Below are 17732 nucleotides of genomic sequence, written 5' to 3'. Positions count from 1 at the left end.
CAAGAATGAAGCATTTAAAATCCCAAGGAAAACCCAATTCAAACTAGGAAAGAAAAATAAATTGAATTGATCATTGATCATTGTATATTTTTATATTTTAACAATTAAATAGCCTATCATTTTGTGCAATATCTTCTCCCAAATACAAAAAATACTTTCTTACATTCTGGGAGGTTGTTTGATGGAGCCAAGTCTGAGCGCTAGACAAGCATTTCAGAGTTAGAATTTGAATGCTTCTGCCAGGAATTGGTTTCAGTCAAGGTCCATACACAAAACAAGAACAACATGAAGTATGGATCAAAGCTTTGGCATTGGATTATCTGTATGGAAAAACAAATTTGAATGTCCCTCAACTAAATCAAGTTTTCTGTCAGGCCTTATTTCTAGTATGCATGCCAAACAAGTATAATGTAACCAATACATTTCTTCTCCCTTCATTGAATTGGTTTAGACTCAAATTGCATCCAACTTGTTTCATAATGTTGCATTCTGATGAAGAATTTGAGTAATGCTAGAAGTTTTAGAAGTATAGATATAAGTATTAAAGTAAAAAAGTTTCTATCAGCGTTTGACTTATGTGGAAGAACACAAGATGTATTTTGCTCTTAAAAAGTAACCAGAAGCAGTGCCAAGCCTTTCGCTTTATAAACAAGCAAAACAGCTGTGAATAGGGGATTAGTCCTGGCAGTTAACATCTAACCTGTTTTGTAACGTTTTTTTTTCCCTCAAATTCTGTAAAAGTCATAATGCAGCCTATACCGTAATTTGTCTTATGCCGCGTTTCCACTGCAGGGTGCGGAACGGATCGGATCGCAAAGGGGCGGTAGGGAGGGGGCAGTATAGCCCAGCTCAGTTCCGAGGTCGCGTTTCCACTGCCGACAGTACCCTTGGTGGTAGGCCGGATGTCAATCGCCGCGGCAGCTACGTAAACATCGTAAACAACGTCTTCCTCCGCAAGAATGCAGACGAACGTCTCCACCTCCTTGTTCGCCCAAGCAAGCTTTTTACGCGACATGTTAATTGTAAAGAATAATACCTCGAGGCTACTGTTTGTTTGTTTTTATCCCCGCGTCACCCGGAAGTGACGATTCTGTCGACCAATCAACGGAGGGGGGGTGTAGCTAGAATTCCAGGGTACCCTTTCAGGCGTCTGGTCTCGTTTTGGGTACCGCAACGGAGGAGTCCCTAGAATGGGGTCGGAACGGGTACGGCAAAGTCCGGGTCACACCCACTTTTGGCGGTGGAAACGCGATCCGATCCGTTCCGCACCCTGCAGTTGAAATGCGCCATTAGGCCCTAAAATGTTTGACTTTTCCCACAATTTCAAATTAAAGCCAAACATGATAAAAAGATTCACAGGCTACAAAAATCGCCACATAAAATCTTTAGACCAAGCCTCACAATAATCAAACAGAATTTGTTTTATTTAGTTCCATTTGAGAAACATTGGCCAATAAAGTTGGAGCAGTTAGCCCATTTTTCTTATATGACCATTTTGTTATTGCATAAAAAAACCTATGACTATTATTAGGTGGATACCAATAGCCCCCACTACCCATAAACCCAAATTGTGGTACTGCACCCCAAGGTGGCGCTATTTAAAAAAAATATGAATTAGCCTTATTTCTCCTTACCAGATTGACCTGGCTCAAAATTATTTCATCATATTAATCTCTAAAATCAAATGCATCTTTTTCACCCTGGTCTTCTGCTCTAAAAATGTTTACTTTTCCCACAATTTCCTAGAAAAGCCAAACGTCCACAGTCTCAACCCATTTTGCCTATATGACCATTTTGTTATTGTATTACTACCATTAGGTGGATACTATTAACAGTGCAAATTTTCAGATCTGTACTATTTTAAGAAATCCCTTAATTCTCTTGTGAAATGTGTGCTTAATTTTCTTGATGTTGTGTGCTCGACATTTTCAGCATGTGAATGAGGCTTCATGCAGTTCAGGAATGTCAGTGGCTCAACGGGATAATGCACGTACTGGTGATCCTAAGGATGAGAGTTTGAATCCTGATGAGAGCAATAAAGGGTAATTCCAGTGTAAAATGGATTTCGGATATGTTACGAGTTAAAACGTTCGTTTTGGAGCACAAAAACCGCAGATGGACGCTTTCCTCAGTTGGCTGTTTTTAGCCGATTCTATCAAAACGCTATAAACTTGGAACAATGGGGGCAGTGGTTATGGTAAAAACTAAATCACTATTTTAAACCATTTAAAAGGCTAAAAGTAGCCCAACACTTCTTTGATAGTATAATAAGGGTCTTAACATATAAAACGAGGCATTGAGACCTTTGTAAGTGTACAGATTGTTTATTAAAGACTCGATGAGTAGATTGGCGAACACAGAGCTTGCGTGTTGCTGACGGCTGTCACAATCTCTGTGTTCGTCAATCTACCTATCGAGTCTTGAAAACAAAATGGCGTCGACGGGTGATCTACTGATGGTATTGTGTGTATAAAATGTCATTTTTAATAAACAATCTGCATACTTACAAAATTCTCAATGCCTCGTTTTATATGTTAAGACCCTTATTATACTACCAAAGAAGTGTCGGGCTACTTCTAGCCTTTTAAGTGGTTTAAAATAGCGATTTAGTTTTTACCATAACCACTGCCCCCTTCGTTCCAAGTTTATAGCGTTTTGATAGAATCAGCTAAAAACAGCCAACTGAAGAAAGCGTCTATATGCGTTTTTTGTGCTCCAAAATGAACGTTTCAACTCGTTGTCGTTATCATACAAAACATATCCCAAATCCATTTTAAACCGGAATTACCCTTTAAGAACAACCTGGACAGGACATTCTGTCATTGCCACTCATTTAAGAAACACAACATTAAAAAGCACCTGAAATTCATCAGGCAAGGGTTAGGCATATGCTTTGAAGAAAGCCCCTAATTCACTTGAGAAATGTGTGCTTGGAGTTTTCTGGATGTTGTGTGCTGCTTATCAATAGACATTATGACCATGTGAATGAGGCTTCATGCAGTTCAAGAATGTCAGTGGCTCAATGGGATAATGCCTTGTACTGGTGAACACTCAAGCCTTGAGTGTTCGAAACCCGATTAGAGCATTATGAACAAGCTGAACATGATATTCTGTCATTACCACTCATTTAAGAAACACAACAATGAACAGCACCTGAAATTCATCAGGCAATCAACATTCTGACTGATTAGTTTCCAAGAATCTGACTGTCAAGACACAGTATGGCATTAAGGGGAACTTCTTCATTAACCATTTTTCCTTCATAATTAACTCTATAATATTTATATTTATTTCGTTATTGTTCTTGACTACGAAGGTTTAATTTCCCCAGGAGTTCAAAGATTCTTCAGGTATATGCTTTTAAGAAAGCCCTTAACTCACTTGAGAAATGTGTGCTTGGAGGTTTCTGGATGTTGTATGCTTTTCAATAGATATTTTGACCATGTGATTGAGGCTGCATTTTCAGGTTTATCAGTGGCTCAATGGGATAATGCCTTGTACAGGTGATCCTTAGGTTGAGACTTCAAATCCCGATTATAGCATGCTCAACATGACATTCGGCCAATGCTTTGCAGCTCACCTGAAAGCCGAGGCACTGTATTGCATTAAGTGGAACATCTTCATCAAAATCTTTCCTTAATAATTATATGTCATAATTATCTATCTTCCATTAGTGTGTTCTTGACTTTTAATTTTGCTCGGACCCCATTAATCACCGCTTGCAGTTATCTTTATTTTTTGTACCTCATGGAAGTATGTTTTCTTTCCCTACGAGAGTTTTGTACTTTGTTAATGCATAATAATTAAAAAATATTTACATAAAAAAAAAAAAATATATACATATATATATATGTATCATCATTTTTTTTTAGACATTGGTAGTCAAGGCGGAGCCCTACTGTTGTTAAGGCGGAGCCCTACTGTTGTTAAGGCCATACAGTGCTTGGGGAAACACTGGGATGGTCCTGGCATTGGTAACCGCATGTAACCGCATGTAAATGTCAATAGAGGAACAGTTACTAAACATGGTCTATCCTCAGAGTGCAGGGAGCCGCTATCCACAATATTGTTGAACAATTCAACATTGCATTGAATCACGAGGTTCGAAGGGAGAAATCTTCTGCTATTAAACTACTGCAAAAATGTGCTGCATGCGTCCTAGGTCATGGCTGGTGTAAACTGTGCACATTGATTTGTCATGTGGTGTCAACGCCTGTGTTGGCCCCAGAGTCCCATCAGTCGGACCATGTGAGGCTGCTTAGACCAGCCATCAACAACACTATCCACACTCATTATTCAATTATTTAATGATATATAACATATATGATGAATGACATATGATAGAGCAACATAGCAGCAGGTAAACTGACTCAGTGAGTCTGGCATGGTCCTACAAATAGAGCAATGACCACCACTGACGCTCAGAAATCAACTCCTTAGAAAGAACCGTTTACCATTCTCTCCCCCTATCCCCTCTCTCCTGTCTCTTCTCCATGCCCTCCCAGGAGGCCCGGGGATGATGAGCTATCGACCTAACGCAACCCAGGCCAGTCTCCCATGCTCTAGCTTCAGCAATCTGCACTTGTCAATCACGCCTCCTCTTTACAATAGCATCTGTAGAAGCTTCTGGGGGAGACAGAAAAGGTAGTTGTGCGTTTCTTATGTGAGGGGGGATATTGAGTGAGGGTGTTTAGCGTTTAACCTCTCTCAAGGATCTATTCAGAGCCATGTTAGGAACCTTGGATGGAAAGTAATTCTTGTACTCCGTAGTACGCCGCTTGCTAAAGGGGTTAAACTAATACTTTTATATTTTCATGCTGCCTTCTTGGCCAGGATCGCTTGGAAAAGGATTTTCAATCTCAATGGGGATATTCCTGGTAGAATAAAGTTAAATAAATAAATTAGCTAACAGGGTGCTGGACACAATTCAGAACTCAGAAGAACACACAAGCTAGCCAAGCTACCTCTCGAGCTCTTAAGACCAATGAAATATCCTGCTCAGAAGAACACACTAACGAAGCTACCTCTCCAGCTCTTAAGACCAATGAAATATCCTGCTCAGAAGAACACACTAACGAAGCAACCTCTCCAGCTCTAAGACCAATGAAATATCCTACTCAGAAGAACACGCTAACGAAGCTACCTCTCCAGCTCAAGACCAACACATTTGGGAGTTGCTGCAGCACCCAGGTTACCAACGGGAAGGCTTTCACATGCAGGGCTTGTTGGAAGGCGGGCCACCTGAGTGAGTGAGTGCGTGCGTTCGTACATGTGCGTGTGAGTGAAACTTGTTTCCAGTATTGCAAAGAAGCCCAACAACACCTGGAGACTAAAGGATAAATCAGTGGATCTACAAAGAACGTGTGTGGACCTGTGTGTGATTCATCTGGTGTCTGTATGTCATGTTTTAGGCCGGACACATTAATCAACAGCACCCTTTATAAATATACACATACATGTATCGAGAGATTAAAGGTACCTCTCCTGGAACCGTCACCTTATCGTGGTGGAGAGGTTTGCGTGTCCCTGTGAACCTGAGGGCTGTGTTGTCTGGAGCCTTGTGCTCCTGGTAGGGTCTCTCATGGCAGAGTGGTCTCAGGTGAGGGGCCAGACTAAGAATGGTTCAAAAACCTCAATGAATAACTTAAGAAGAGGAGATGTGACCCGGCCCGGAGGAAGCCCGGGGCCCCCGTCTGGAGCCAGGCCCAGACGGAGGGCTCGATGGCGAGCGCCTGGTGGCCGGGTTTGCCACGGTGCCCGGTCGGGCACAGCCCGAACAAACTACGTGGCATCCCCCCTCTCTTCATCCCATGGGCTCACCACCTGTGGGAAGACCTATTGGGGTCGGGTGCGCAGCCACATGGGTGGCAGCGAAGGTCAGGGGTCTCGACGGACCAGACCCGGGCGGCAGAAGCTGGCTCTGGGGATGTGGAACGTCACCTTGCTGTGGGGAAAGGAACCGGAGCTTGTGAGGGAGGTGGAGCGCTATCAGTTAGATCTGGTGGGGCTTACCTCCACGCACAGTCTCAGCTCTGGTACCGTACTCCTGGATAGGGGTTGGACTCTATTCTTCTCCGGAGTTGCCAAGGGCGTGAGGTGCCGGGCGGGTATGGGGATACTCATAAATCCCCGGCTGAGCACCGCGGTGTTGGAGTTTACCCCGGTAGACGAGAGGCTCGCCTCCCTCCGCCTAAGGGTTGTAGGGGGGAAAACTCTGACTGTTGTTTGTGCGTATGCACCAAACAGCAGTTCAGAGTACTCTGCCTTCTTGGAGACCCTGAATGGAGTCCTGTATGGGGCTCCAGTAGGGGACTCTGTAGTTCTGCTGGGAGACTTCAACGCCCACGTGGGCAACGATGGAGGCACCTGGAGAGGCGTGGTGGGGAGGAACGGCCTCCCTGATCTAAACCCGAGTGGTTGTTTGTTATTGGACTTCTGTGCTAGTCATGGATTATCCATAACGAACACCATGTTCGAACATAATGGTGCTCATAAGTGTACCTGGTACCAGAGTACCCTAGGCCGAAGATCGATGATCGATTTCGTGATCGTGTCATCTGATCTGAGGCCGCATGTTTTGGACACTCGGGTTAAGAGAGGGGCGGAACTGTCAACCGACCACCATCTGGTGGTGAGTTGGATCAGGGAATGGGGGAAATTTCCGGATAGACCTGGTAAGCCCAAACGAGTGGTGCGGGTGAATTGGGAACGTCTGGAGGAGGCCCCCGTCCAAGGTATCTTCAACTCACACCTCCGGCGGAGTTTTTCTGGCATTCCTGTGGAGGTTGGGGGCATTGAGCCGGAGTGGGCGGTGTTCAAAGCCTCCATTGCTGAAGCTGCGGTGGCTAGCTGTGGCCTCAGGGTCTTAGGCTCCTCAAGGGGCGGTAACCCTCGGACACCGTGGTGAACACCGGTGGTCAGGGAAGCCGTCCGATTGAAGAAGGAGGCCTTCCGGGATATGATATCCTGGAGGACTCCTGACTCGGTTGCAGGGTACCGACAGGCTCGAAGGGCTGCAGCTGCTGCCGTGTCGGAGGCTTAGCAGCGGGTGTGGGAGAAGTTTGGAGAGGCCATGGAGAAGGATTTTCGGTCGGCACCAAAGTGTTTTTTGGAAGACTATCCGGCACCTCAGGAGGGGGAAACAGGGAACCATCCAAGCTGTGTACAGTAAGGATGGGACTCTGTTGACCTCAACTGAGGAGGTCGTCGGATGTTGGAAGGAACATTTTGAGGAACTCCTGAATCCGATTAACACGCCCTCTATGTATGAGGCAGAGCTCGAGTTTGATGGTGTTTCGTCGTCAATTTCCCTGGTGGAGGTCACTGAGGTAGTCAAACATCTCCGCAGTGGCAAAGCCCCAGGGATTGATGAGATCCAGCCAGAAATGCTAAAGGCTCTGGGTGTTGAGGGGCTGTCATGGTTGACACGCCTATTCAACATCGCGTGGGAGTCGGGTACAGTGCCAAAGGAGTGGCAAACCGGGGTGGTGGTTCCCCTGTTCAAAAAGGGGGACCAGAGAGTGTGTGCCAATTACCGGGGTATCACACTTCTCAGCCTCCCTGGTAAAGTCTACTCCAAGGTGCTGGAAAGGAGGGTTCGGCCGATCGTCGAACCTCAGATTGAAGAGGAACAATGCGGTTTTTGCCCCGGACGTGGAACTACGGACCAGCTCTTCACTCTCGCAAGGATCCTGGAGGGGGCCAGGGAGTATGCCCATCCGGTCTAATTGTGTTTTGTGGATCTGGAGAAGGCGTATGACCGAGTCCCCCGGGAGAAACTGTGGGAGGTGCTGCGGGAGTATGGGGTAAGGGGGTCTATCCTCAGGGCCATCCAATCTCTGTACTCCCAAAGCGAGAGCTGTGTTTGCGTCCTCGGCAGCCAGTCAGTTTCGTTCTCAGTGGGTGCTGGTCTCCGCCAGGGCTGCGCCTTGTCACCAATCCTGTTTGTGATATACATGGACAGGATATCGAGGCGTAATCGTGGTGGGGAGGGGTTGCAGTTCGGTGGTCTGAGGATCTCGTCACTGCTTTGTGCAGATGATGTGGTCCTCATTGGATCATCGGCCTGTGACCTTCAGCACTCACTGGATCGGCTGGCGGCCGAGTGTGAAGCGGCTGGGATGAGGATCAGCACCGCTAAATCTGAGGCCATGACTCTTAGCAGGAAACCAGTGGATTGCTTACTCCCGGTAGGAAATGAGTCCTTAGCCCAAGTGAAGGAGTTGAAGTACCTCGGGGTCTTGTTCGCGAGTGAGGGTACTATGGAGCGTGAGATTGGCCGGAGAATCGGAGCAGCGGGGGCGGTATTGCGTTCGCTTTACCGCACCGTTGTTCCGAAAAGAGAGCTGAGCCGCAAGACAAAGCTCTCGATCTACCGGTCGATATTCGTTCCTATCCTCACCTATGGTCATGAGGGTTGGGTGATGACCGAAAGGACGAGATCGCGGGTACAAGCGGCCGAGATGAGTTTTCTCAGAAGGGTGGCTGGCGTCTCCCTTAGGGATAGGGTGAGAAGCTCAGCCATCCGTGAGGAACTCGGATTAGAACCGCTGCTCCTTTACTTAAAAAGGAGTCAGCTAAGGTGGTTCGGGCATCTGGTAAGGATGCCCACTGGGCGCCTCCCTTGGGAGGTGTTTCAGGCACGTCCAGTGGGGAGGAGACCTCGGGGAAGACCCAGGACTAGGTGGAGAGATTATGTCTCAACACTGGCCTGGGAACGCCTCGGGATCCCCCCGTCAGAGCTGGTCAATGTGGCCCGGGAAAGGGAAGTCTGGGGCCCCCTGCTTGAGCTGCTCCCCCCGCGACCCGACCCCGGATAAGCGGACGAAGATGAGATGAGATAAGATGAGATGAGATTAAAGGTGCAAAATGTGATTATCAGTGGTGGATAAAACTGAAGACTCCGTACTCTTTTGATAGATAACCTTACTGCTCTGTGGGAGCTGAACATTTATTTTAGTCCTTTATTCACCTGTTGAAGTTTTATTTGCTTTCGCCTGCTGTTACTTGTGTAACTGAACTTGTGTAAATTGTTCAATTGTTCACCCTGCAATGAGCTGTGTAGCTTAATAAGACATATATGGTGTCAAAGCTGATAGCTCTAGTATGAACCAGCTGCAGGACTGTTCCCAGCCTTTAAAGGGTGATTAGATCATTCTCTCAACTCTTTTGAACAGCAAAAGGTTACAGAGTACATAGTCTATCTATCTGTCTGTAACAGAATAGTCTCTCAGCTCTCTCTCGTTTTCTCTGAATCACAGGACCAGCTCTGTGGGAGGTAAGGGTCAGCAAAATGAACTGCTACAGGTCCAACAAAGTTCTTTCTTCATTCATTCTTCCAACAACCGGTTTATTAAGGGGCTGCAGGTATGATTTAAGAGCTATTATTTAAATGTAATTGGTTGGAAATGCCAGAACCATCCATCAGCTATTGGTAAGTGAAATGCGCTGTGAATATCTCTGTTCTGGTTGACTGCTCCTGCCTCCGTAGGAGCAACATTTTAGACCGCTCCATGACACCGCTCCATGCTCAGGTCTGACCAATGTGGGCCTCACTTGCCTAATTGGATTAGGGAATCCATCTTGCCTGTCAATCACAATGAATCACAAGGCACCCTGAAAGAAACCGAGGAGAAATGTAGGAAAGGAGGAGCAGAGAGAGAGGGAGGAGCAGAGAGGGGGAGGGATGAGCAGAGGGAGGAGCAGAGAGGGAGGGAGGAGCAGAGAGGGGGAGGGATGAGCAGAGAGGGAGGAGCAGAGAGGGAGGGAGGAGCAGAGAGGAGGAGGGATGAGCAGAGAGGGAGGGAGGAGCATAGAGGGAGGGAGGAGTAGGGAGGGAGGGAGGAGCAGAGAGGGAGGGAGGAGCAGAGAGGGAGGAGCAGGGAGGGAGGAGCAGAGAGGGAGGGAGGAGCAGAGAGGGAGGGAGGAGCATAGAGGGAGGGAGGAGCAGAGAGAGAGGGAGGAGCAGGGAGGGAGGGAGGAGCAGAGAGGGAGGGACGGAGGGAGGAGAGAGGGAGGGAGGAGCAGAGAGGGAGGGAGGAGCAGGGAGGGAGGGAGGAGCAGAGAGGGAGGGACAGAGGGAGGAGCAGGGATGGAGGGAGGAGCAGAGAGAGAGTGAGGAGCAGAGACGGAGGGAGGGAGGAGCAGAGAGGGGGAGGGAGCTTTTATATTTCCCTCCCTACAACTCTCTCTCAGAGACATTTAATCATTGACATTAACATTTACATTTAGGGCATTAAGCAGACGCTTTTATCCAAAGCGTCAAACAATATGTACATTTGTCAGTAGAAGGAGAAAAATAAATTGCTGTCGGTACAGGAAGGATGTTCATAGAAACGAGCGCCAAGCACTTACAATTGTTAAATTAATCCATTCTCCGTATGCAACAAAGATAGCTAGGATAAGATGCTACACAACTAAGTCCTATAACTAAGTACAACATACCATGAGTGCGTACATTAGTGCCAGGACGGACAACATACAAAAGTGTGTTGGAGGGTTGGGAGGGGGTGGCTGTGAAGAGTCTAGGTGAACTCTGAACAAGTGAGTCTTGAGTCTTTTGTGGAAGCTGATCAACAGTGTATGTTGTAGTTATTTATTTCAAAATATCTGCAGAGATGTTTCATATATAAAGAATTTAATGTCAATCAATTTCCCATGATAATCATGTGACTCCAGCCAACAACATGAACATGTTGACTGGTGGTCATACCAGATGAAATCTACTCTTCATCTCATCCGCCGCCCGCATGATCGCTCAACAGCTATTCCTAGTCATGGGAACATGTGGCCTTTTCATATACACTCTTCTTCGCTGCGCTGGCAAAACATCAACGTAGGTGCAACCTTCCATGGTAATAAAGCTTTTTCTGATCCACGATTCCTTGAGATTAGTGTTTCATAACCTTGACCCGGGAGAGCTCTGGCCACGGTCAACATGAAAAGGGAAGACACTCACCTCTCTCCACTCCTTGGTCCCCAGCCCCTGCAGGTAGAGCACCACCACTAGGGAGGGAGGGCCACAGACACAGAGTTATGAGCTGCATTTATCGCATCACATATTACACATTGATCAATATACACAATATAGACTCATCCCAATCTGTTACAGCGCTACAGGCTACAGTTACAGGACTAAAGACGGACCCAGGACTAAAGACAGACCCAGGACCAAAGATGGACCCACGAATAAAGACAGAGCAGGACTACAGATGGACCGGGACTAAAGATAGACCAGGTCTAAGGACAGACCAGGACTCAGATGGACCAGGACTCAAGATGGACCAGGGCTCAAGACAGACCAGGACTAAGATGGACCAGGACTAAAGACAGACCAGCACTAAGATGGACCCAGGACCAAGATGGACCAGGACTAAAGGCAGACCAGGAGTAAGATGGACCAGGACTAAAGACGGACCAGGACTAAGGAAAGACTAGAACTAAAGACAGACCAAATAAAGACAGACCAGAACTAAAGACAGACACAGGACTCAGACGGACCAGGACTAAGACAGACCAGGACTAAAGATGGACCAGGACTAAAGACTTTATTTCCCTTAAGCTTAAACCATACCGCCGCTGCAGTGCGGCGGCGCGTCATATGACGTGTGTCAAGTGCCGCCCCTAGCACCAATAGGGTGCAAACTAGTCGACTTTCAGCATGCAGTTAAAAAGAAGAAGCTTTTTCAGGGCAGTGGTTTGAAGGATCGCGGGGCGTCGCACGCCTAGCCGCCGCCGGTGTGGGGGTTGTACATAGAAAATAATAGAGGCGGCTTTTGGACACACGCCGTTCGCCGGCAATGTATTTTGGGCTTTAGGGCTCAGACGTCTCCCATACCTCCTTCATCCATCAAACCCTTGTTTCTTCCCCTCACTTTAATTCATCTTCATCCCCCCGCCACCCTTCTCTGCTCTGCCCCCGAATAAAGCCACCTCCCAGGTCTCCTCTTCATCCTCACACACACACACACACACCCCTACACACACCCCACACGCACACAAACACCCAACACACACACACACACACACACACACACAGACAAACACAAATTTCCTTTCATCTTCTCCCTCTTTACAGATGTTTTCTCACCTGCTGGACTGCCCTCCTGTTCCTCAGATCTCAAACATCCTCTGGTCTCCTCTCCGCTTCCTGATTACTATCCCTCGACACAATCCTGGCCCTCAAGTCCCTCCGGGCTGTACTACGCCCACCACCATCTCTGGCCCCTAACACCTTCTCCTCACTCCTCCCAACTAAGGGACGGAGGGAGGCGAGGACAGAGGGATGAGGGGACAGACAGGGGGACAGAGAGATGGGGGGACGGAGAGACGAGGGGACCGGGGGACATTCATTACAGACTCTTCATATCCTTTAAAGCAAGATCCACACCCTACAAGACCACCATGTCGATGTCCTGTGGATCTCAGACCATAGCAACCAGACACCGCCCAACACACGAGGTCCTCCTGGTCGGCCAGTTTAACAATATAAATAATATAAATAGCTGTGTGCGCGTGCGTGTGAATGTAGATGAATATAGCATGTTTGAGGAGGACAATGCAAGCCTTTCCCAGAAGATGTTGATGTTGTGAAAGAAGCGAGCCGTGCGGCTGTCAGACCGGACCCAGCCAGCTGAATCAGAGAGCGAGTGGAGAGTTGGAAGCGCCCGCGGTACTGAGCAGAGCCGTTTCTCTACTGTCCAACTTTGTCTCTCAGCATAAGAGGCGCCATCACATATACACAGATGGTTGGTAGTGCTGGCCTCAGTACTCCTACTCATGCAGAGGATGACTCATTCCTCATCTCTAATTTCCTGGATCCTCAGGAGCCTGCGGTCCTGTCTGACCCTACCCGAGGTTGGATTCTCCTTATTCTGTATTTAATTAAATATAATATTGCAATAAACTGCATCCATCTGACCTGTACTGTAGCAATCTGATGAATACACATACTGTATATATGTAGACACATATGTAAAAAGAAAAATATACAGAGACCGAGCCATAGCTGATATGGCGGCAGTCAAAGCCGGAGAGTACTGGTTCCGTCTACGTGCTCCCAGAACTGATCTCTGGTCCTGTCACAGAGCCATCTGGGTCATCAAAGCCAGCCCCGTCAAGGTGGTGCACTTCATCATCATCCTCCTCACATTGACCCCCCCCCCCCTCCCAAGCCCAGGAGAGTTTCTCAGATTATGGAGCAGCCTCCGGTCCAGATGGTGCTTCTACAGGCCTCCCCCACCGCCTGGCCTCGGCCGGCTCAGCTCCTCTCCCGGGTCGCAGGTGGGACCGGGGCTCAGACCTCTCCCCGACGCCGCCTGCTGGGCGGCGGGGAGAGGGCGGCTGCCTGTTCAAACCTCCAGCAGAGTGGAAAACCAAAGCTGGATTCTGCCTCACGTGGACAGAGCAGGAGACAGAGGGACCAAACGGGGACACTGACCTCACTTCACAGACCACTTATCCCTATGGTAACCTACGATCGCTCCCGCTGTAACCCCCGCACCCTACAGCTCAAAAGGATCAAGGGTCTCCTGTCAATCTTTCCTATTATTGATCCGTTTGTCCTCGTTTCATCTTGAGCAGGCATTTAATATTGGGGACCGACAGATGTGTTTCAATCCACACTTTCTTTTTTTATCCAGATCGGGCTGGGCTAGAAGGGTTTGAGGATCGGGACCCCTCTGGCGTTGGATCATTACCTGGTCTCTCTGGCCCTCCAGGCCCCCGCATGCCAGGAAGAGAGAGGTTAAGCCGGTAATCCGTGGGTCATATCAATAGCCGGCGCCGTGCTGCGCCACATTGAACTGGGTTTGTGTGTCTGTGGCTGGCCTACCGTCCGCTACCTTGAAGAGCCATGCTCCGTGTTCGTCTACGTTTTGGGAAAACTGTGGTACGAGAAAGCAAAACCTTCAGCACCCTTACAGTATTATGTAGGAGCAGTCCATTTTGAAACTTAAAGCATGTTCTTTCCTTCTAAAATTGGCCATTATGCACGGTCTGGTGTCTACGAAATGCATTCATGCAAGTCAGCCGCCACTCGTTCTCTTGCTCAGATTGTAAATGGGCTGTCCCAGCTTTGATGTTCAGCTTCAACCCTTCCTCCGTCTAGAGGAGAGAGCATGCTGCTATAGAAGGGGAGGGCTTTCCTGGACATGACATCGACTTGAAATGGCTGCAAGCTCACTAGCTTGGAAGGAGTGAAGGGTGAAGACTGAGACTTCTGCTTTTGGTTTTGCTCTCCCATTAACAGGTTAACTGTATTTTAAATTTCATCAGTGCGTTGACTAACAGGGCCACATGCCTTTACTGTGTGTGTGTGTGTGTGTGTGTGTGTGTGTGTGTGTGTGTGTGTGTGTGTGTGTGTGTGTGTGTGTGTGTGTGTGTGTGTGTGTGTGTGTGTACAAAATATAGTGCAGACTCAATCTGTTGACTACACATTCAACAGATACACACACAGGTTTCTATTTCTATCTGCCAATAGAGATAACTGGTGAACTGGCTCTTAATCGTCTATTGTTCTTCAGATCGACATTGTTGAAGCCAAGATAAAAAAATGTCAAGGTTCGATCAAGGATGCCTTCATGTAAATACCACACATGCTCCAACATCCAGCCACCTTTTCTTCAGAGTAGGGGGCTGGAGATGGATATCAAACAACATTGTAATGAGGAAAATCGGAGGCATGTCCTAATTATGCATAAGCAGAGAATGTGGTTCACACTAATGATGGTGGGGATGGTGATGGTGGGGTTGGGGGCGAGGATGATGATGGTGGGGGTGGGGTGATGGTGATGATGGTGACGGTGCTGATTATGGTGATGATGATGATGATGATGATGATGAAAATGGAACAAGTTTTGATGAAGCTGATAAAGTGTGCAGAATTAAGATTTTTCTCAATTGGCCTAATTAATGTACGTTTTTATTATTTATTTTTATGATCATCCCATTTTTTAATTTTTTTGTATGCAGTGAATTCCCAAAAGAATTCAGCCTCCGTTCCCCGGGCTAGTTTCATGGCTGGATGCCCTGGCTAGCCTCACATACAGTAGGCATTACCAGCCTACTCAACTTTTCCAACAGCTTAAAGGGGCATAAGCTTAGCCCATGGTTTGTTGATAGCTTTAGACATAGATAATTGTTATGCCTGGTACCATTTATTATTATTTATAGGTCTTTTTTTTCTTTGGACCTTGTGGCCCTCCTCATGGCCCCTGAAAGGAGGGAGCCTCTGCTGTAATCGGGTGGAGGCTGTAACTGTCATGAAGGGTTCCTAGGTTAAGGTTAAGGGTGGAGGCTGTAACTATCATGAAGGGTTCCTAGGATAAGTTTAAGGGTGGAGGCTGTAACTGTCATGAAGGGTTCCTAGGATAAGGTTGGAGTCTGTTACTGTGATTAAGGGCTCCTAGGATAAGGTTAAGGGTGGAGGCTGTAACTGTCATGAAGGTTTCCTAGGTAAAGGTTAAGGGTGGAGTCTGTTACTGTGATTAAGGGCTCATAGGATAAGGTTAAGGGTGGAGGCTGTAACTGTGATTAAGGGCTCCTAGGTTAAGGGTGGAGGCTGTAACTGTGATTAAGGGCTCCTAGGTTAAGGTTAAGAGTGGAGGCTGTAACTGTGATGAAGGGTTCCTAGGTTAAGGTTAAGGGTTGAGGCTGTAACTGTGATGAAGGGTTCCTAGGTTAAGGGTAAGGGTGGAGGCTGTTACTGGGTTAAAGGGTTCCTAGGTTAAGGGTAAGGGTGGAGGCTGTTACTGTGATGAAGGGTTCCTAGGTTAAGGGTTGAGGCTGTAACTGTGATGAATGGTTCCTAGGTTAAGGGTTAGGGTAAGGGTTAGTAGTGAGAGAATGAAGGCTACCTGGGTCTGACTTGGAGAAGGTGTCCATGTGCAGCAGGTTCCTGTGGAGGAAGAAGACATTCTGTTAGTTTCCTGGCTTGTTTCTTCTTCTCGCTCCCAGGACTGGACGTTCTGACACAGCTCAACCAGGCATGGGAGAGGAAGGGGAGGGGCCAGACCTGGCCCGATGCCATCCCATAATACTCCACATCTCCACATGTCTCTTTTATGCGATTGAAAAGCTGGACCATTTCTATTCGGGGATTAAAGATACAGAATAACGTTCAACAATGTTTCTGTTCATTTGCCAAGCGGAGAATCTAAAGCGGAGCTTCCATCCCAGGTGGCCCCCTAAAGATGCTAAGATGAGGTGCTATTATCCCACACATAACAGCACACTAAACACTTTGAATGCTTTTTTAAATACATGTTGCTGTTGATAAGCAAACCACAAAGGAGCGCTGGCAGGAACGGAACCCGCGTTGCTACGAGCAGAACAGCCACGCTGTGTTTCAAGTTATTTGTCCGAGGAGAAGAGAGATTTTGAGGAGACAAAGCAGAGCTACATATGCTTGGCTGTACCCTGAAGCCTGAGAACCAGAGAAGCCCACACACACAGCAGCCATCTGGCACAAGAAATACCAGGTTTGAATCCCTGGAAGCACATGAAATAGCTTGTTATCAGCTAAAACATTCTCCTATTTATATAATGGGAAGAAGAAAGGAACTCATTCCACTTTGGGTTGGATTTGTTTCATGACAAATCACACACTAACTGAATGAACGGATTGATATTTGGCAGATGGATTCAACCATGGACTGAATAATACATCTGTAGAGCAGCAGGCCACAGGCTGGTACACCACACGGCCAATGAGAAGACAGAAGCAGGCTGGGGCGGCCCAATGAGAAGACAGAAGCAGGCTGGGGCGGCCCAATGAGAAGACAGAAGCAGGCTGGGGTGGCCCAATGAGAAGACAGAAGCAGGCTGGGGGGGCCCAATGAGAAGACAGAAGCAGGCTGCTTCCTGTGCGACTCTGCTCTGTTCTGCGACCCACTTCTGAACCGGTGCGTTCTTTGGAGCGCGGCAGACTACCTGATCCCAGGATTTACAGAAATCCTCCAACTGAGACGAAAATGTAATAATAAGAATAAGAATATGATCTAATAATACAACAATAATAGTAAAATAATGAGAAAAAACTGCGGAAAAAATCTACCAGCAGGCTGTTTGTGAGCCTCTCAACCCAAACCCAGACACATACATCATAGGGCCATACACGCATGTGTGAGGCAAAGGGTGGGAATATTTATTGGTAGCAGATCCATCTCCGAACAGAAGTGACAACATGTGCTCAGCGTCTAACAAAGTGTGGTGAGCTGATGGAGAGGCAGCGAGGGGAGGGATCCTCTCATGTGACCTGAGCTGCAGCTGTCAGTACCGTGTGTGATTGTAAAAGGCAGGGTAGTTCCCTCCATTGCCCTGCGATATTGGCTCCTACATCTTCCAGAAACATGACCTACACATTGGCTAGGATGGACATTTCTTTGTGTGCGTGTTTTATTTTCTATTAAGTTTGTGTTTGGTGTCTATGTCCACTTGTGGGCCCCTGTTTTTGTGCTTGTGTGCGCTTCTTTGGGTCTGCGTGTGGGCCCCTGTGTGTATGTGTGCCAGCTTTTAGGCACCCATCTCGGTGTGTGTGTGTGTGTGTGTGTTTCTGTCAGTGTGTGCGTCTGTGCGCTTGTGTGTATAATTATGTCTGTGAGTGTGTCTGTGTCTGCGTGCGTGTGCCTATGTATGTCTGTGTGTGCGCATTGGTGCATGTAAGTGTGTCTCTGCTTGTGTGTGTGTGTCTCTGCTTGTGTGTGCGTGTGCGTGTGCGTGTGTGTGTGTGTGTG

The 17732-nt window shown here is 47.5% G+C and overlaps 1 protein-coding gene across 1 annotated transcript in view; it reads right to left on the bottom strand.

Moving 5' to 3' along the window:
- Positions 1-17732, bottom strand: part of LOC132471016 (copine-8-like) — a 38091-nt gene that overhangs the window by 16472 nt on the left and 3887 nt on the right. The window contains exons 2-3 of the mRNA XM_060069979.1: positions 15855-15895; positions 10958-11004 (exon numbers count right to left, since the gene is read on the bottom strand). Coding sequence (XP_059925962.1) covers positions 10958-11004; positions 15855-15895 — 88 coding nt within the window. The remainder of the gene's footprint in view (positions 1-10957; positions 11005-15854; positions 15896-17732) is intronic.

Source organism: Gadus macrocephalus, chromosome 13 (assembly GCF_031168955.1).
Source record: "Gadus macrocephalus chromosome 13, ASM3116895v1".
Lineage (NCBI taxonomy): Eukaryota > Metazoa > Chordata > Actinopteri > Gadiformes > Gadidae > Gadus > Gadus macrocephalus.
The sequence above is the reverse complement of the archived record's forward strand: the minus strand, read 5'-3'. Positions and strand labels throughout refer to the sequence as shown.